This window comes from Varanus komodoensis, unplaced genomic scaffold, assembly GCF_004798865.1.
Source record: "Varanus komodoensis strain SLA01 unplaced genomic scaffold, ASM479886v1 scaffold6_2, whole genome shotgun sequence".
NCBI lineage: Eukaryota > Metazoa > Chordata > Lepidosauria > Squamata > Varanidae > Varanus > Varanus komodoensis.
The window spans coordinates 8,310,225-8,330,946 of NW_025336346.1; the positions used below are offsets into that span (position 1 = coordinate 8,310,225).

At 43.8% G+C, this 20,722-nt stretch overlaps 1 protein-coding gene across 3 annotated transcripts in view; it reads left to right on the forward strand.

Moving 5' to 3' along the window:
* The first annotated feature begins 9,657 nt into the window (after positions 1-9,657).
* SHISA5 (shisa family member 5) overlaps positions 9,658-20,722 on the forward strand; it is a 32,198-nt gene continuing 21,133 nt past the window's right edge. Inside the window, exons 1-3 of one of the 3 annotated variants that reach the window (XM_044451259.1) lie at positions 9,658-9,788; positions 16,251-16,422; positions 18,368-18,442. In XM_044451259.1, coding sequence (XP_044307194.1) covers positions 9,719-9,788; positions 16,251-16,422; positions 18,368-18,442 — 317 coding nt within the window. In that variant the 5' untranslated portion in view covers positions 9,658-9,718. Of the gene's footprint in view, positions 9,789-9,939; positions 10,252-16,250; positions 16,423-18,367; positions 18,443-20,722 lie in introns of those variants that run through there. The other 2 variants (XM_044451257.1, XM_044451258.1) reach the window with 2 other exon arrangements.

The window sequence follows — 20,722 nt, forward strand, 5'->3', positions numbered from 1 at the left end:
ATAAGATTCCATCAATGAACAGATGATAAATAAAAGAGATCTGACAATACACAAAACACAGATGGAACAGACTGAATAAAATCTGTATACTCCTAGAAGACAGGGAGACATTTATTTATAAGTTAAAATGCCTAGGATTGGAACATAATATACCACTTCAGGCTTCTGTAATATACCACTTCTGAGTAAAGTATGCACTTAAATCCTGAAAGGATTTAGGAGGCAATCTTTATATATATCAGTGTTATTTGTAGCCAGACATGAAGGGTTGCCAGCCCCTTTCCTACTGCATCTCCTGTACCAGGCTTTGCCAACTGCCTGTCCTTCAGAAGTGTTAGGTTACAATTCATGTCAGCACATCCAGCATCAATAATAGTCACAGATAACGACAGCCATAGTCCAGAATGTCTGGAAAGCACCAAGCTGGGGAAGGCCCATCCTATCATTATCTGCTGTATGACAAACAGAACTTCACAGGCAATGCATCTGTGCATTGCAAAAAGCTTGATGGCTTCTTGTCATGCGGCTTCTATGGGTAGAGAAACGCTGCTCTCCAGTCCCCAGAGAGACCTGGGGTTGGTAGCCCTGCATGCAGGATGGAATATAGTGGAGGGAAATGCCTCTGAGTCAGTGCATTAAAAAAGATATTCTGAAGAAACCTTACTGCACAAAACAACAAAATCCTGTGCAATTCATTTCCTCTCTTCAGCCGCCCTCCCTCTTCCTCTGCTGCAATTTTGCTCCCTGGCACACATGAATTATTCACTGGCTTGCCTGTTTTAGAGTCCCGACACCCATTTGGCTCAGCTACTGTTTCAGGCTGAAGTCAGAGGGCTTTCTAGAATTAGTCACCAAGTCTGTTTTCTGAGCACACACCTGTTGTTAACCTCTATTGTGAGGGACACAAACGCACCGCCATGCTGTCCCCTAATATTTCTCAGTCTGACAAACTCGGTCACCCTTCCTTCCTTTTCCAGCATGTCCCTGAGTGGGAAACATGCCCAGACATGGCCAGCCACCTGAAAGTATCAAAACCTTTCCAAACTGCCAAGAGTCAGGTTTAGCATTTTCCATACTTGGGGACCTTAAGATGGGAACCTGCCCTGCCCTGCCCTGCCCTCCCTACATGCTGCTTTGGTGGGTCCTTGGTCCTAAGATCTAATCCCCAGCAGCAACCCTGGATTCCTGATGGGTCAAAGTTCAATTGGTTCTGTATTTCATTAAGGATTTTTCAAAAATAGATCTTTTCTGAACTTCTCTCTGCTTAATCCTTGAATTGGAAACTGGCATCAGTTTAGTTTGTGTTTGTTTTTTGCCAAGGCTGAGATTGGTCTGACTCAGCCTGCCTAGACCCTAGGTACCATTTAGCACAGTTTCAAGGAGACTGAGGAAGCCATCTAGCGCGACTACCCATAATCCTTTGAACTGGGAGGATTCTGGACATCCAGTTGAAGGCAGGAGGAGAGCAGAGGCAAGGCCTGCCTCTGCCTTTGTCCCACCCTGCAAAACATGTAGACAGGCAATGTTACCCAGCAGTGTGACCTTGCTACTCCCTACCCTGCTGTCCAGAAGGCCCTTCCCAGTTGTGCTACCTCCAAAAGTGAAGGAACTGTGCCAGTTCCAAGGCCAAAGGAGGGTTCTCTGCAGTTGGTGTCCCCACTACCCTCAGGATGCATTTCTGAGGTCTGAGCTGGGACACAGAACTACCCGTGTCCATCTAGGCATTGCCAAGAGGCCATAAGATTGTGCCCAGCAGGGAGATCTTGCAAAGAGGTCTTCTCCTTAAGAGCAAACCATGAGCTCTTAAGAATGTGCAAGCTATTACTACTCATGGGAGTGGTGCTAGGAAATACCCACCAGAAGAAAAAAGGATGTCTTGCAGGTTGTCTCACATGGTTGGAAGTACCCGATCCTCTTTGTAAGAGACAGCATTTAAGAAAGCATTAAAGAGATTAAAGAACAGGATGACAAAAAGCAAAGGAAGATGACCCTTCTATACCTTTAACAGTTGTGCAGGAGAGGGAATTTTGACAGGCTGAGCTTGTTTTGCAAAGTAAATAAAACTGCAGTTACCGAAATTCCATCATCTGTAGCATCTATCAAAGACCCATCACCTTATTTTCTTTTCCATTTGCTGACCCTACAAAGTGGGCATAAGACTGCCATCCTATATCCTATTGCCTGGAAGTAAAGCCCATTAGAAGTCAATGGGGCTTACATCTGAGTATTGAGGCTTGTAAACTGAGAAGCATACGTGAGATCTAACACAGGCATTTACAAGGGAATGCAATTGATGGATCTATGCAGACATTGCTAATGGAAACCTAAGGATAGATTTTTAAAAGACATTCATGGTCAGAGCAATTTTCCTCTGGAGTAAAGGCAGGATGCCTTCCTGAACAATAAGAAAGTCTGATGCTGAGGAAAAGTGGCTTTCTGCATAACGAGACAAAGTGGAGTCCTGCGACATGTTGCCTGCCTTCCTGAAAACCATGAACAATACAGTGATGCATCTCTAGAGGGAAAGGTTACAGCAGGGTTCTTGAAAAGCCACTGGAAATGAGCCAGCAGAGAAAAAAAGCAGACTGAAGGAGGAAGCACCTCTCTTCTCCCCCTGCCCTGCCCACTTCTCCTCTCATCGTTTCCTTCTCTAGAGTGCTTTCCATTTTAAAAGTGGTGTTGCTGATAGAAACTTCTAGATATGAAACCTGCTAGCCTCTCTATGCCAGGCATGGAAAACAAAGAGTCCTTACTGTCACAGTGACCCCAAGTGAAATGTTCTTTCTTTCCACAATAACAATGACTTATAAAAAAAGAATAAAAGTGTATTCTTGGCCACAGCATCGGAGTGACTTGAATCACGGAGACTTTTCCTATCTGAAAGGCCCTGTCTCCTCACCTGAATCTCTGTTTATTGTCCATGTATGCATTGTGCAGTCATTCCAACTGAATGCTAAATTGGGTCTGGAGCAATAGTTGGTTGCCAATAGCTTTCTGGGCTCATTTCAAGGCATTGTTCTTAACACTTAAAACACTAATTAATTAGATCTGCCAGGCCTTGTTATGGACCAGTCCAGTGATTAACACCTGCAGGAGAGGCCTCCTTGAGGGTACCGTTACCTAGAAATGCCCATATGGTGGGCATTCATGAAAGGGCTTTCTTAGGAGTTGCACCCAACCAGCAGAATTAGATTTATTAGGAAACCTATTTTAGGAAATGTGTGAAGACATTTTTAAAAACTGAGGCTATAACGTGATGCCATTTAAATATTTTACTGGTTTTAAAGATTTTAAAAATCATTTTAAGGTTTTATTGCTTACTGCATTAAATTGTTGTATGGTGCCTTGATGGCTTTTTAGCAAAAATGGTGGGATATGAATGTTGATCATTAAATATTTTTCGGTTCCATGAAAAATAATTTTGTGTAAAGAGAAAACCAACACATCAAGGAGAAAGCTTGGCTCTCTCTGAAATGCTTGTTCCTACATACAGGAATCCTTCCACTTTTTAAGGAAGACAATGCCATTGTTTGAGCCCTCTTTTTCAGACTGAACAACCTAGAAATTGATAAACCATTCCATCAGTTAATGAGAACTAGCAAGCTTTTGTATGAGGAGGAGGAAGGACCATCCTTCATGTGACTATAAGCACATTTTGAATTATGCCTTGAATTATGCCTTTGTGTCTCTTTGTTTACAAAAAGCAGATGCCACAGGGCCAAGTGCAGGCTGAACTGCAGTATGCAGGGTGGTTTCTTTCTTTTTTTTAACTCCAACCCTTTTAAATTAGGGCTAATAAGCAATATAAGGAGCACAATTTTCAATGAGAAAACCATTTAGAAGAAGGTTTTTAATGCTCCCCATTCCTGATCAAATTAGGCACCACACAGTTGCTTTTTGTAAACCAGAGCATGTCGTGCATGGTTTTAAAATAAATGTAGGGGAATAGCTGGGGAATGCCAGCAGTTGCAGGGCTCTTTTTCCCATCCAAATATGCCTTGCACTGCAGTTTTAATCTGCTGAGACTTCATCCCTTCCCTCGACACACTCAGGGCCACAGTTATGAGGCCTTTGCAACAACAGGTCAATTATGCTTCTTGGTGATTTTGCCAAATGCCAAATGAATCACTCTGTTGCCATGTCTGTTGTTTCTCAATCAGAGAAACAGGATATAACAGTCATTACAGGGTGAAGGCAATAACATGTGATAAAAAGGAAAGGGGTTGATTTAATTCTAAATGAAACTTTGACTTCTGTACTTGGGAAATAGACATCCAGTGGTTCACTGTATGTAACCTGGTTCACACAGAAGGCTGAACCACTGAAGGTTATCACCCTAGCCCAGGGGTCAGCAACCTTTAACACTCAAAGAACCATTTGGACCCATTTCCCACACACCGGGAAACACCGGGAGCCACAAAACCCTTTTGACATCTAAAATGAAGATGACACTGCATATATCGTTTTTTACCTTAATGCTATGTATATCTTCATTATGATTTAGCTGCAGCTCTTGCTCAGTCACTAAAAACTGTTATTTTTAATCTTACATTATAAACTAGTAGGACTCCTTTCATATATTTTGAATAGGAGAACAACTTCCTGAAGAGTCAAAGTCAGTGCTGAGGGCTGCATGCATTAAACAGCAAACCCCGTAAGTTCGTCAGCAGTAAAAGCAAATGAATCTACCTATGTATCATTAAAAGTTTGGTTTTCTTCAGAAACTTTTCTTCGATTTATCCATGGTTGGCCTACAGGGGATGGGGGGAGCTCAGTAAATCCGCACACATCGCATGTGTTTTGAGCGACGGAGCCGCAGCAGAGGGGTTCAAGAGCCACGTGCGGCTCCGGAGCCGCGGGTTGCCGACCCCTGCCCTAGGTGGTTGCAGGCTGGCCTACTGTGATGTCTGAACCTGGCACAACTTTTCTGCCCTGAGTGTGTGTATGCAGGCAATCCATGCTTGGCAGTAAGAGTGCTTAGGGTAGCTTGTGCTCAAGGCAGCATGTCATTACATCCAAACCCAGAAGGCTCGCTTTAGCGTGGGTTGTTTCAAATGATGGGAAAGCCACCAGGCAAGAGCAGCAAAATACCTTAGTGGTTTTGCTGACAGTATCTTCTCTCTATTAAATCTTAGGACCAGTGCTTTTTTTGTAAAAAAAAAAAAAGTGCCGGAACTCACGTCGCTGCCGGCAGTAAGCACTCAGCGTGCGACCACACACACCAATCCCAAGCCGAGCAGCATCCCAAGCCAGGCGGCGTGGACACAAAAGCAACCTGCAGGCGCTATGTTAATGATGTTTGCTGCTGACTTGCTACGCCGACAGGCGATTCAAAATCACTTCGTAAAATCCATTGGAAAAAAAGGTGCCGGAACGCTGTTCCGGTGCGTTCTATGACAAAAAAAGCCCTGCTTAGGACTGATAGTAATCCATTTACTCTTCTACCTTCTTGTATCCCTAGATAATATTAATCCCATTTTTAGCATGTTCAGACAGATTTGTGCAAACTGAACATTTCTACAAACATACTTTGGGGAGCTTTGCGCAAATGTCAGGCTATTTTTCCCACCATAGGTGAGATTTGCACAAATTTATTTTAACTTTGAAGGAGTTTTATACAAAACCACTAAAGAGCAATAACTACTTGATTACTTTGTAACTAAGGCATAAACAAACATTAGTTACTGTGCTTTAGAAGATTTGCCTTGAAGTATGTGTATGTTTAGCAATCTCACTCACTGTTCTGTAACCCTCACGCATATCTGAGGAGTAGCAACAGAGAGCACTGGAGGGAAGTAACACGAAGCAATTGTAGGAAAGAATAAATGTTAGGGGTAGATGTCCTTATAGGTAGACCCAAATCTTTCATTTGAAGCCCCAAATCTGCCATCTGCTCCATCACCCTGCTGTCCACAGGCACTTGCTGAAATACAAGTACAGTGGCCCAAATGATCTACCAGATCCCCCTGAATTAGTGGGCTTTTTGCCCCCATGTGCTTTCCCATCTGCTGCCACCTTCTTCGTCTTTCTGCATGAGGTTTCCTTTCTGAAATCAAATGCCCTCCTCACCTCTGTCCATACACCCCTTTTTACAAATCAAGATATCCTCAGGAGACAGGGTCCTTTGAAGAGACACAGACTTTGGAACACATGTACATTGTCATATGCAATTTTGTATTTTGTTTTATTTTTCAGTCCTCTGCCTCGAGCCTTTTCAGTGCTATTACTAGTGTTATTTCAGTAAAACAAGAAGCAACCTTTTCCCCCAAAGTGTTCACTAGCAAAGGAAGCCCAAAAGTAGGGATGAAAGTCACGAAAATATTGACAGGAAGAGTATATACTTGGCCAAAAAGTTTTCCTGCATTCATAAAGGCTCAGAAAAGCATTTCTTTTTGGTGATCTGATGCAAGGTGAGTGGGGAGTTTTGCTCTGGAAGAACCACATTGGAAGATGAAATTGACACATCATTAGCAACACCATCAAGTTTGCTCTGGAGGCAAGTGATTTTGCCCTCAAAGTGTGGTAAAGTGTGTGTCTTTGAGGGGGCAAGGCCCCATTCACTGGGGGAGAATGTTAACAGCATCACTCCAAAGAACTCCACTGAGCAGCTGTTCAAAGACACAGTGGAGGAAGTTACTCATAGTCAGGCATAGTTATGCACTCTGGAGTATGTTGGGTTCTCTTCGGTTCAGTTCTTATACCATTTACATTCCAGCTGATGTCCAGCATCTTTCACTGAGGGCATATTCCCAGCATGCCAAGGAGCAGAGCAGGTTCTGCAGCAACAAGGGGGGTGCTGACTCTATGGAGTCGATATTCATTTGCACAGCACTTTTTCCAAAAGAGACTGGATCAGATCTGTCCAGCTGAAATTCCACACGAGCATCCAGCAGCCCACTGGATCCCATCCATCTCCTGAGGAAGACCATGTGAATGGGGCACCCTCCCCCCGCAAGAGGGAAAAATGCAATGAGTTCAAATCTCCCCAAGAAATGTTCTGACTGTGCCAAAGGGGCTACTTGGACTCCAAGCCCTCTCCCACTGGCAGACTAGTGATCTCACAGCTTGGATCAAAGGCCAAGTCAAGGGTATGTCCCACCTTATGTTTTGGGTTAATGACAAACTGAGGCAGCCTCAGAGAAGTTGCAGAGGCCACCAAGTCCTGAGCTGGGGCTCCAGGGGCAGTCTCAGCAGAGAAATTACTTGTATTAAAGCACTTGTGTAGAAAGCACTTGTATTAAAAATAGTACATGCTGCCCAATTACTTGGGGAGTCCCAATGCCATTTGCAGCCTGCATTGAAAGAACTGTGCCAACTGCTTCTTCAAGGTCAAAATATCAAGATTGCTTCTGGTGCTGCTCTTGCTCTGCACCAGACATTTGTAAGCTTCCAAATTTGGGGACTTCCAGTCTTCAAGGGTGTAATTGATAGGATTCACACTTAACTCTCATTGCTTTTGGTGAGCCTGTCCTAAGTATGACTAAGACGGCATCTAACCTATGGATTTTGCTTTGTTTTTATTTGTACATTACCTCATAAATTAATTGAACAAATGGATGATTTTAAGAAATTCTAAATAAATTGTATTATCTTATTTGTTCAGTATTCAGGAATGTCTATAGCTCAGTACTAGAGCAAATACTTCAGTCCTCATTGTCACATTAATGATCTCATAACTAGTTGCGAGGCTGAGAGAGACTGGAATTTGTAAAGTTCCTAAGTCCCAGAATACATAATGCTAAGCAAAATGGACCAGTTGCCTGACTATCAATAAAATGATTCATACATTTGCTTTGCCATGAGTTGTAACCAGACGTCCTCCTACTTAGTAGAAACAATAGGATCAATCTATATAAAGCCAGGTCTTTCTTATTTAAGTATTTTCTAGTTATGATACATTCTCATCTGTTTACCAAAAACAAAATGACTTAGCAATTCATAAAATTTGTTTGGAAAGGACCCATAATTCTCTGGTAGAACACAAGTTTGGGTGCAAAGTAAGACCACCTTGTGGGAGGGGGAAAAGAGCTAAATGTTCAGAGATTATATGGCCATTAGAGCTGTCTGGCCAGTCATAGGAAAAAACAGAGTCCCCATTCAGAAATGCTTTCCAATGTTGCAGTGGGGACTCCATCTTTGGAGGGAACTCCTTCCACTTTCACAGCCAGTGGGGTTCTTTTCATCCTGGCTGAAGCTCTGAAGATCGAAAAACCACCCAGCCTTTGCTTGCCCGCTTTCGACTGCATCCACACATTGCTTCTCCAAGGTGATGATATACTTTTATTTATTTATTTAAAGTTTTTATAAACTGTTCTTTAGCGAACATTCTCAGAACAGTGTACATTGATTAAAACAGCAAAAACAAAACCAAAGCATATATATAATAATCATAGAAAATTTTAAATACGACATATAGCAAATTGATGATGATGATGATAGTACAAAAACAACTGATCCACAGCAACCAATCATCATATTAAAACTAGTATATAAACAACTGACTATTCAACAATTAAAATGACAGGTTAATAAAAAGGTTTTAACCTGGCACCGAAATGTGTAAAGGGTTGGTCGCAGGCACACCTCCCTGGGGAGCTGATTCCATATTTGGGGTGTCCAGAAAGGGCACCCATCTGGTATCTTCCAGATGTTTCAATCTACAGTTTGCATGTTCTGTGATCACAGACTATGCTGGCTGGGGATAATGAGAGAATTCATCTCCGGTGTCTGCAAGTCACAAGTCAGTGGTGCCCAATATGAATCCCCTGGCAGGATCATAGGATATGCTCAGTTTCTGCATGGATTATGTTGTGGATAAAAACATGCAGAACATGCTTCCAGCTTCTTGGCTTCTGCTAGTAGGGTTGGTTAGTAGTTGACCCAGAAACCACTTCTGGTCTCCTGCGTTAGCCCTGAGACAGCCTGTGAAGCTTGACTTCCTGTTTACTGGATAAATAATAGGAGAGACAAAGAACATGGGGATTAGGGAGCGAAATTCCCTGGTCAGAGGGCATTCCTTCAAGTCAAGTTTGAACCCTGGAAACTCCCTGTAACTGATCAGAGGCCAGTTAAGACAATTACTGGCAAGATTCCTTCCAGCTTTCAGCCGATGCCAGGGCCTCAAACATAGGAGAAGCCAGAGTATATACATGCATGGATATGGGCAGAGTATTCAAATCAATGGGAGGTTTCACCTCGTAGCTCAGCAACCGTTTAAAAGTTGTAGGGTTAGTGGCAGCATCACGTGCTTTGCATGCAGAAGGTGCCAAGGTATCGCCAGGCAAGGCTGGGAAAGACTCCAAGCCAACCCCAGGAAATCAGTGTAAATACTGAGTGTTTTCTGAGGGTAGATACTGCAAATACTTGGTGTCCGAGGCCTTTTCGGAGGAACAGTCGTGCCTCAACTTGCGCGGGGAAGGGTAGCCTGCCCGGCACGGTGGGAAAGACTCGCGCAGCCAGAGCGGCCTGTGGCCTCGGCAGCCGCCCGGGCCGGCCCGGAGCGCGTGGAGCGGAGCGCCCGGAGCGAGAGCAGAGAGCGCGAAGAGCCCTTGCGGGCCGCCCGCCCACTCCTCTCGGCGCGGGCCGGCGCTCCTGGGGGCGGGCCGGCGAGGCGGGGCTCTCGTCCAGCCTCTCGCTCGCCGACGCAGAGAGGCTCGCTGCGGCTCGAGGGGCAGCGGCGCTTCCCTTCCTTGGCCCCGTGGAGAGGCGGGCGGCGGCGATGGCCTTCGCGCGAAGCCCCCTCCTCAGCCTCGCCGCCGTCCTCTGGCTCTGCGCGCCGCCTCCGCTCGGTAAGTGCGCGTCCCGGGGCGCGGGGAAGTTCCGCGGGCGACTCCCTCTGTCGGTCCCATGGAGAGCCCGCCCGCTCGCTTCCATCCCCTACGGGGGGAAAGGAAGGCGCGGGGCGCTGCTGGCGGTTCCTCCTTGGAGCGGCTGAGTCATCCCGGCAGAGAGCTTGCTAGTGTCCGGGTCGGCGATGAATGCAGTTTCCTCGACGATTGCAGCGAGTCCGGCTCGGAGAGAAGTGCGGGTGGAGGACTGCGGCGCCCCGCGCCTCGGAGCGCCGGAAGGGGCTGTCCAAGCATCCTCGGGGTCTCACCTTGGAGGGGGGGCAGCGAGGCTTTTTGGCACCTGAACGACGGAAGGCGCTCGTCCCGGCATCTCCTCCCTGGACAGGCTGGCGGCAGCCCCTCCTATTTCTGAATGTTTTGCTAAAGGGCATGCTGAGACCCGGCCTCAGCCTCCCAAGGAAAAGTGCGTGTATGGGGGGGGGGGCACGCCACATGTTTCCTCCGAGGCCTTTTGTGAACGATTTTCAACTGTCGCTCCTGCTTTTGGCCTCTTCTGAGCCTACTCACTGGGCTTTGTATCCAGGGAAAAGTGAGTGGTCCGCGGTCACTTGGGTGGGAATAGTCGGCATAACCGCATCCGCTACATTTTAGAGGCGACTACCTTTGTAGCCCCATTACAAGTGGTTTTGATGAGGCCACCCTCAATGGGTGGGATTAATTGTATTGCTCTCTGCTTTTTTCTTCTTATCTCTAACTGCTTCCTGGTAGTTTGTTTGTTTGTTTTTTGTTGCCAAAGCTGGAAAAATTCCAGAGACTTTTTGGCCGAATACCTTGTAATTTGATGCAGATACTCTATTTGGAAATATTTTTTCTTAGCCCCATGTGAAACTGGATTCTAGGAATTGGACTCCCACCAAAATATGGAGTATAAATATACCTTGAGAGAGTTCTCATTCATGTATGTAAATCATTAATATCTATACGCTGCCTTATTTGCTAAAGGCCATCATGGTGGTGCACAAGTTTAGAACGTTTCAACCTGAACACAACAAAAAATGAAAGCATTCAAATAGTTTAAATGGCTACATAATTTAAAAAATATACAAGATGTGTCTTCACACACTTTCTAAAAGGCAAGAGAGTGAAGGCCAAGCATAGCTCTTGAAAGAATGTATTCCACTGCTGAGGAACAACAAGGGAGAAAACCCTGTGATCTCTGTGCACAGTAGTATTCTGAAAACGGCTCAGGTTCATTATTGTTATTTATTTATTTCTGTACCACCCAGTAGCCAAAGCTCTCTGGGCGGTTTACAACAGTAATGAGACAGGCAGTCCCGTAGGAGGTCAGATCTTAACGTTTTTGGTGTTTCCTAGGTTGAAATAGGCACCTTGATTTGAGGTTAAAAGGCAACTGGCCAGTGCAGGGCTTCAGGAATGGTATAATATATTTCTGATACCATGTGCTAGTTAGTATTCTAGCAGCTGCATTGTGAAGCTTCTGGTTATTTTTGGGGGGGGAACCCCACATAGAGCACATTGCATTAATCTAAACATGATAGAAGCAAGGCATGGTTTATTGGAATTGGTTGCCAAGCATCACCAATTCCAGAGGGGACTCAATTGGCACATCAAGAATAATAATTCAAGTGCATCCCTCTCTGCTGCTCCCACCTGACAATCAAGGGGCAGCATAGGGACCTCTCCCAAGCTATGGGGCTGACCCTGCAGCTGGAATCTGGATCCCCAAGTCAGACTTTCTACCAACCAACAACACTTCCATCTTCTCTGGGCTTGTTCACCCTGATCCTGCTCATTACTGAACCCAGGCCATGTCCCAGGCGTTTTTGCTGTATCATCGGCATTAGGGAGAATGAGGAAATGTCAGCTAAGGCTCGAGTGTTAGCCCAGTTTTATGGTAGATATTAAAAGTTAAAAATGTGATAAGGCTGGCCTTGTTAATGTAAATGTAGTTAAGCTTGAAGAGAGTGGTTGAAATAGCAGTGATCCTTGGCTTCTTCTGAAACTAATTAAAAGTGAATTTTAATTATTTTACTTATTAAACTTTTAGATGATGGCATATTAACCTATAGTATCAAATCATATTAACCCGTAGTATCAAATCATAAATGCTGCTAGTAATTGTATTGCCATAGGGGTTAACCACTGTACATAGGTCTGCCACAGCTAAGAGGGAGAGGTTTTGATGCTGAGTAGTAAGAATAGGGTTGAAAGGAGTGTGGCAGCTATGGGGTAGAAATTGAAGTGAAGCTTGGGTGATTCATGAAAGGCTCTGCAAAAAATGATTTAGAAATTAGTCGTAAAAAGGAACTTGGAGAACTATGGAGAAGAAACATTTGACCAAGAGTTGCTTCACAAATCGTAACATTCCTGTAACTGCTTTCATAATGTGTATGTACCAGGGTTGGAAAATTGGTGGTCTTCCAGTGCCGGCCTACAACTCTCATGCAATGCAGCAAAGCCAATGGTGAGAATGATGGAAGTCGTAGGCCAAAACTTCTGGTGAACCACAAGTTGTCACCCTAGCACATATAGTGCTATTGGTTTATATACTAATTGAGATAGTTGCATGTGCAACAGTTATGTTTCTGGTCCATAGAATTTAGACAGTGTGTCGACAGTGGGGAGGATTACCGTTTTCCATAGTGACTTGCAGCATAAGGAAAAGGTGAAAGTGGGGAAGGAATATACTTGACTTGACTTGAAGAGTTTACAGGCTAAAGCAGGGATGCTCAACTTGAGATCCCAAGCTAAATGCTACTGACAGCATCCATGTGTGAGCCAGGAGCTCAGTAAACCCCTTGCTGTTGGCTGGCAGTTTTGGACATCAAAAACAAGGTTATTGGTTAGTACCAGGGAAACCAGAAGGCATGTTGATGGTTTGCCTCCAGCTCAGTGGGCCATTGTTGTGCCACCCTCAGCTAAACTTTTACAGTGAAGAAAGACCAGAAGGAAGGGAGAACTCAAAATATCAAGAAAGGTGACTACAATCCCTTGCATTCCTATCTGTGGGTTTTGTTGTAGTCTGGGATAGTCAGCATCCAGGTTATAGGTGGCTGACTAACTGGCATGGGCACCAGGACCCAGGCAACTTCAAGATGGAGGCTGAAATGGGTCTTAACTGAGGGTTCCTTGGAAAATTTGAGAAGGGATTGAAGAGTACAACAAAAATGATCCAGGATTTGGAAACACTGCCCTATGAGGAGAGACTGGGAGAACTGGGCATGTTCAGCCTTGAGAAGAGAAGACTGAGGGGGGACATGATATCCCTCTAAAGGCTGTCACAAAGAGGAAGGTCAAGATCTCTTCCTGCTGATCCCAGGACACAGAATAATCAGTTCAAATTGCAACAACCCAGATTCAGGCTGGACATCAGGAAAAGCTTCCTCACTGTCAGAGCAATATGACAGTGGAACTAGCTGCCTAGAGAGGAGTGGGCTTTCCCACATTAGAGACATTAAAAAAGAAATTGGAAAGCTATCTGAGTAGGATGGTGTAATGTGGTGTCCTGCAAAAGCAAGAGGTTGGACTCTTTGGCCTTCATGGCCCCTTCCAACCCTACTATTCTATGATTCTATGAAATGCTGGAATTTGCCTTTCCATCCCCAACTACTGGAACCCACCACATGAATGGCAGTTATCTGGTCTCTTAGATAGAGCATTAACCCCTGCTTCACATGAGTAATCAACATATACAATTTACATTACCTCCAGCACAGGTTTTTTTTTTTTGTATATAAACTTTAAAACATGTGAAACTGTTGTTTTGGAGATGGGAAACACAATAGATGAGCTTGTGTTGAATGTGAAGGAGGCAAAGCTTAGAGCAATGATTTTCAACCTTTCCATACCTGGGGACTGGCAAAAACAGGAAAAGCATCTCAGGAACCGCTGAGGCAGAAACAAAAAGCACCATACACATAATACAGTATTCTGTGTATTAGTTTCCAAAGACAATACCAAAAAAAATGAACATTCTCCAAAACAACCAGAAACTGAGCTACAAAAAATGCCAACAAAAGAACAAAATACTGAAATCGGTGCAGTGCGGCTCCCACCCAGCTCCCACGAGCTGTCTTTCTCCTCTGTGGCTCCCCTGGCGGCACCAGCACACGGCCCCTGTGAACACAGTGACAACCAAGGAAGAGGTGGGGGAGCACAGCCAGCCCCTGTGCCGGTCCGTGACAAGCAGGATGTGCCCCCAACCCCCATGGACTGGCAGGAGATCTCCCGCAGATCTGCGTCAGTCCACGGACCGGTGCTTGAGAACCACTGGCTTAGAGGACCAGAAAGGAAAACCATTTTTGTTACGTTCTAGGAACTTGAGGTTGAGGCATAATGACTTAAGGAAAAGTAACTGCTTGGTCGTGTAAAAGAAAGGCATGGTTTTAAGAAGTGTTGGTCATGAAGTATATGAAAACAATTACAGCATGAGTTCTTTTTTATTGTCATTTACTGACATATATTCCTCCTTTCTGTTTAACCACCAGCCCAGCCCCACCCCAGTCATGACAACTCACAACAAATGTTTAATAAGACAACCTCAGAGAAATAGAAACAAGTAGAAATCACTTAAATGGGAAGAGTTAACTGTATAAGGAAGCATGCTTGATCTGTGCGACCATTAGGACACCAAATAATGTTCTTGTAGAAGCAGAGAGAAACGGAGAGTAAAAATTGATGGAAGTTATTCAGGGAGAATTACGTGGTCAATAGGTGGAGCTGAACCTGTAGCTATGATCTTACCTACCTTGAAGCAGGTCCCACTCAGCACAGTGGAGTTTACTTTTAGTAGTCAAGCTTGTGCTGTGAATAATATAGAAAGTCAAGAGAGAAGTCAGAAGGGGAGAAATTATAAGGGAGCAAGTGTTCCTTTTGATAAGACAAGCCAAGGCCTCTAAAGTGCGTGTGAGGTTGGCAGAGTGCAGCATGAACAGCTGAAGTGAGGTCTTTTCTCCTTCATTGGCCATAACAGAAAAACCCAGGTGTCACGTGGAATAAAATACATCACAGGAAGAAATAGGCATTTTTAAGTTTTTATAGGAAACGGTCAGATTTCATTATGGTTCCCTGTGGGCTCCACTGAGTGATAAATGTAGCTGCCCTGAGCACCTGCTTTACATACACAAATACATCTGGTTTGGCCCTTATATATGCAGGTCCCAGGGCAATGCAGACTAAATTGACTGCAGAGTAAATTAATCATTGTTGGCTATGGCTGCCATGTTAGTTTCCTTTCCAGGGTTTCATCTTGCTTTAGCTTGATCAATGGGATTTCTTGGAACAGATGTTTACTTTTGACATTGTAGAAAATGTCATTGGTTTTAACATTGGAAAATATTTTTTAAAACATTCTACAGATAATTCAGAATAATGTAAAGGTACTGGAGATCTTATAAATAGAATTTGGCTCACAAGATGCTCACACTATCAGAAGTGGAGGTGGGGATGGTGATCTTTGCTGATTCCTTCCCCTTGCCTCTCCCTGTGCTCCCTAAAATTTTGTCAAAATGGGAGACCCCTTGGAACAACTTGAGAAGTGGTGTCATGGGGCTGCAGAGGTGAGAAATTACTACTGTTACCATGAGTGTGAGCCTCCACTGGATTTGCCATAACCTTAAGAAGGTGAGCAGTTCTAGATCCAAGCCAAAGAGTTCTGTCCATCTGCTTGTTATGGTAGCACCAAGAAAGGAATCGCAGGAGAAAGGCTTTGGGGAGGTTTAGCCCATTCATCTAGCACCACTGCTTCCATCTGAATTGGTTGCTGCTTTTAAGATCATATAAAATCAGAAAGTCATGTGAGCTGATCACAGTTCTCATGTTTGTTTTGGCTATAACTCTGGTTGCACCAGTAGCCTGGGAAACACATCACTAACATATCTCATGGCAGAGAAAGTATACTCAAGCTGTACTTCAAGCATCTTTATTTTAGGGTGCAATCTACATATTTTCAGTATTGAATTAGGAGTTGCTACTCGAATTGGTAATCAAAGGCCAGAGGAGAACATTGAACAGACAGTATTGGAAATAACAGGATTCCTTGTATTATGGTTGCTACCAGTCTGAAGAGAGGTGTATTAACCATTTTGGATATTTAATAGTGCATAGAGGCAACAGGTCACTTCTGACTTAATTCATTAACAGCCCCTTAAAGCCCCCAGAATAGACATTCTTGAAAAATAATGTCCACCTGGCAAAACACTCCCCTAATGAGTTTCAGTAGAGGTTTGCAGATATTATATTTTAAAGCTATCACTTCTCAGAGATCACCTACTCACTTCAAATATATACTGTTCATGGAAAGATGTAATTATTCAGCAGTCAAATATGTGCTTTCAAGATGCAAAAAACATGCAAATAAAAGATGTATTGATTCGAATTGGGAATGCTTTAAGTTCATTGTGTAACTTACATGTTTTTGCTTGTTCTGATTTTCTCCTCTAGTCTTCTGTGAGGACTGCAAGGCATACAAAGATTCAGATGGAAATTTTTATATGAGCATATCATGCCCAGTGTACTGCTGTGGGACCTGCAATAATCGATCTTGTTGCTCCGACTACTTGCAAAGATTTGATGAAATTAAAGAGCTTACATGTAGTTCGCAGCTATTTGAAAGGTATGATCGGAAAGGAATATGTTGTAGTTGCTGTGACCATTTTGCTAGATAATCTGCAAATAAAAATCCTCACATCTACTCTCATTTAAATACCAAAATTGAAACTAAGTCCTTTGCTTGGCATGTCCTTTTGCTTTTAGATAGCTTTTCATTTGTGCAGTTTGAAGCAAGATTCTAGGAGTGAGAGTTGTTCCATGTGGGTTTGGGTCTCCTTAGAGGATGCCATTCTATCTAAACCTACCATGCTGTCAAAAGGAAGATTCAACTTTAAATAAGGACATAAGAAAAACTATGCAGGATCAAACCAAAGACATATCTAGTCCAGCATTCTGTTTCCATTGTGACTTACCAGAGGTCTGTAAGAAACCCACAGGTAGGACATGAATGAATTAACATTCTCCCGCTCATATTTTCCCAGTCTTCAGTCCTCAGTGGCACTTCGTTGCACAGCTGGGCTACTAATGGGATGATGGTTGTATTTAATTTTGTTTATTTCAGTTTTAAGCTGTACAATACATAAAGATCTCTGGGCAGTTTACACAGATTAGAATTCTTAAAATTACAATATTATGAATAATGCAAAAACAGATCAGATACAAACATACAGCCAGACAGCAGATGCAGTAGGGATGCAAAAATCCAAACAATATCACCATGATCTAATTAAAAACCTATCATTTGCTGCCAGATGCCTGGGAATAGAGGAAGGTTTTAAGATGGTGTTGAAAATATCAGTATGGGGTCCAGTGGCCCTCACTGGTGAAGTCTTTCCATGACTGGAGAACATCCATCAAGGAAGCTTATATTAATCGGCCACTATATTCATCTTCAGCCCACATGTAACTAGCATACCCCTAGCTTATATTCTGTACTATAACATACACATATGCATTCCTGCAGATTGGTCCTTCTAGGACATTTTTCAGCCCACAACATGCCTGGTTGAAAAAGTGCCCACATTTCAGCCTCCTACCATTTATGGTTTTTTCTTTAAAAAAATAAATAAATAAAACAATTTTGAGTTCAGAAAAAACAGTTCTGCTCAGGCAAGCTGTCTGTCTCAATTATATACATTCCGGGCTTGTGTGTATATATCCTAATTGTTTAAAAAGCTGAAAGGGGAGAGAGGAAAAGGTCAGTAATTTCTTGTTTCTTCGTTTTTGGTTAGGAATAATTGAAGTAAATGGGCTGGTTTTGTATATAAAGAGCATCCTAAACAAACAATTACTTGGAGTCTAAGAGGAGTGAATGGAAGGAAGGTTACATGAAGTTTCTCTTCCTTTGCCTAATTTGAAGTGTTTCTTCCCTCCTGCCCTCTGTATACTTCTGACACTGTTACGGAAGGTCCGCAGGCTTTCCACAGGACCTTCTGGATTGGATTTAGGGGCTGCATGGAAAAGAGAGGATGTGAAACCTTTAGCTGCCATGAGTTTGCTTCCCTGAGGATACAAGCCAATCTTTTCTTCCACTTGTTACAGATATTTTCATTTGCTCTTTAGGAGCCCTTCCCTAAGACTTCTCAGAATCTGGTAAAAACTGTCATAACTCAACATAGCCTGAGTAAGGTTTTTACACGACACTCTTCTGTGATGCTTTGTAGGTGCTGGACACCTCTGACATAGAATTTAATTGCACCAATACTGGAGGTTAATCCCTGTGCAAAGGAGTGAGTTCTCTCTTGTATATTTGCCTAATCTTGTTGTCAGCCAATTAGATCTTACCATGTCATATCCTTTTTAAAGTTCCTGTCTTTTCTTGGATGACTTTTGTTTGTTCTGGTTTGGCAGGGAGTGGCATTATTTTCTCATACAGTGCAAGTCTTATGAAGCCCACTTATACCATGGATAGAATATATCATTTTGACAGGAAAAAAAGAATGTTTCTAGGTATGAAATAATGGCCTAACGTTCTAAGAAAGGATTTATCTTGTTTTCCCTTACTACAGCAGCTATCCGTCAGCCGAGGAACAACCAATGAAGTTCCGATCAGATATGGATGACTGGTATTCCCCTCCTCCCAGGTAGAACAATGAATTTATGTGCTCCCACTTAATTAGCTGTATTATATCACATGCAATTTCAAGTGAAAATCCTTGAAATGTTACCATTTGAAAATGATGCTTGAAAACTCTGTTTTGGGTCATATGTGACACGCAGGAAGGAGAGAACAGTTTTAAGTGTGGGTGTTCAAGCGAAGGGGGATGGAAGCGCAGTGGGTCAGAGAACACTGTATTATGAGTAACAGTATGTGTGGTTGATCATGGGTAGAGGGGAAGAGAAGAAAGAAATCTGAGACTGGAAGACATTTGTGGGGGAGAAAGAAACTTCAACTGTGAGAGGAACAGATTCTGGTGGAGGATTGTTGGCGAGTTTAAGAGGGAGGCCAGTAGAGGAGGAGCAGGAATCTGGGGGCAGAATTTGATAGACATAAAAGAGAATAAGGAGCTCTGAAGCCATGGGCTTGGGGAGTTTAGAATAGGATGGAATTTTAGGAAGAATGGAGGAAAGGAGTAACTGGAGTATGGACCACTTCAAAAGAACAAAGAAGATAAAGCAAGGAATATAGAAGATAGTGCAACAATCTTAAAAGTTAAAAGGCACATCTACTGCCTTTTTAACTGATGGGAAGCTCTATTGAGCAACTGGGAGGGGAGGGGAGGGGAGGACTGTTCTTTTGAGCAGAAAGTATAAGAGTGATTGCCACTAAATGACAGTGAATTTCCCCCTGTGTAGTCTATAGATTGTATTGTTCTTTTTACTCTTCTTCTCATGGTTCAGTAACCAAAATTAAACCAAGTTCTTCTGAAAATGCTCCTTAGATGTTAGAAGAATACTTTAGTTGTCAGACCCAGTGAGCTCCTCTTCCTTTTTTATGTGAAGAGAGGCTGGGAGTTGATGGGGAGTACTTTACATATCTTTGGCTATCATAGGCCAGGCAAACAAGATAGCAGGGGAGATTTTGGTGATCGTCTTAAATAAAGGTGATAAGAGAGTCATATAGGCCTGCTTACACAATACTGGGTCTTCAGAGTCTCACAACCTTTTTTCTAACCTGTGCACTACTAGCATCTCAGGATGGCTTACAAAAACTGAGTAGAATAAAACAAGCACCCCAGCATCCATCAATTATATACTAAAACCCATGTTAAGATCAATTAAATATTAAAATAACAGGAAAATAAAAAGGGTTTTGCCTGACACCGAAAAGAATATAATGTCGGTGCCAGGCAAACATTTCTGGGGAACGTCTTGCATGGTTGGGGTGCCACCACAGAGAAGGCCCAAAGCATTTCCAACCTGTGAAACCTATCCTTTACGGGGAGTGCAACCGCATCCAGGACAGGGCTAAAATCAATTCCCTGGAAGGCTGAGCCACCCGCCAACAGGACCTCCGTCTTGTCTGGATTAAGCCTCAGTTTATTGGCCCTCATCCAGCCCATTACAGTGGTACCTTGGCTCACGAACTTAATCCGTTTTATGACTCTGGTCGCAACCCAAATTGTTCATGACCCAAGTCAGATTTCCCCATAAGGTTCAGTGTAAATAAGGTTAATCCATTCTGTTACCATTTTTTAATCACAAAAATGTGAAACAAAGTGACAAAGAACAACAAAGTAACGAAGACCAACAAAGATTGCTGCCATCTCCCCCCCCCCCCCCCCCCCAGCACGATCATGGCCATCTCCCCCTCTGAGCACAACCACGATTGCGCCCGTTTGCCCTGCACAAGTGTGACCACAGCCATCTCCCGACCCCCCCCAAGCACGACCATGATCGCGCCCATCTTCCCTGCACGAGCACAACTGCAATCACAGCCATAGACGGGCGCGATCATGGTTGCACTTGAGCAGGGAAGACGGGCGCGATCGTGGCCATCTCCCCCCTCCCAGCACGACCACGATCACGACCGTCTTCCCTGCATGACTGCAATTGCGGGCATTCTCCCCTCCCCCCCGGCAGCATGATTGCAATCGCGCTCGTGCAGGGAAGGCAGGCACGATCGCGATTGTCACCCGATGCGGAGTTCACTACCTGAGGCAATTTTTTTCTGAACTTTCTGTTCGCGACCTGATTTGGTCATGAACTGAGGCGTTCATGAGCCGAGGTACCACTGTACCTTGGCTAGGCACTGGTTAAGGACAGCCACTGCCTCACCAGACTAGATGTAAAAGAGAGGTAGAGCTGGGTGTCAAGAGTGTACTGATGACTCCGCAGCCCAAATCTCCGAATGACCTCTCCCAGTGGTTTCATGTAGATGTTAAAAAGCATGGGGGATAAAATGGAACCCTGTGGAACCCTGT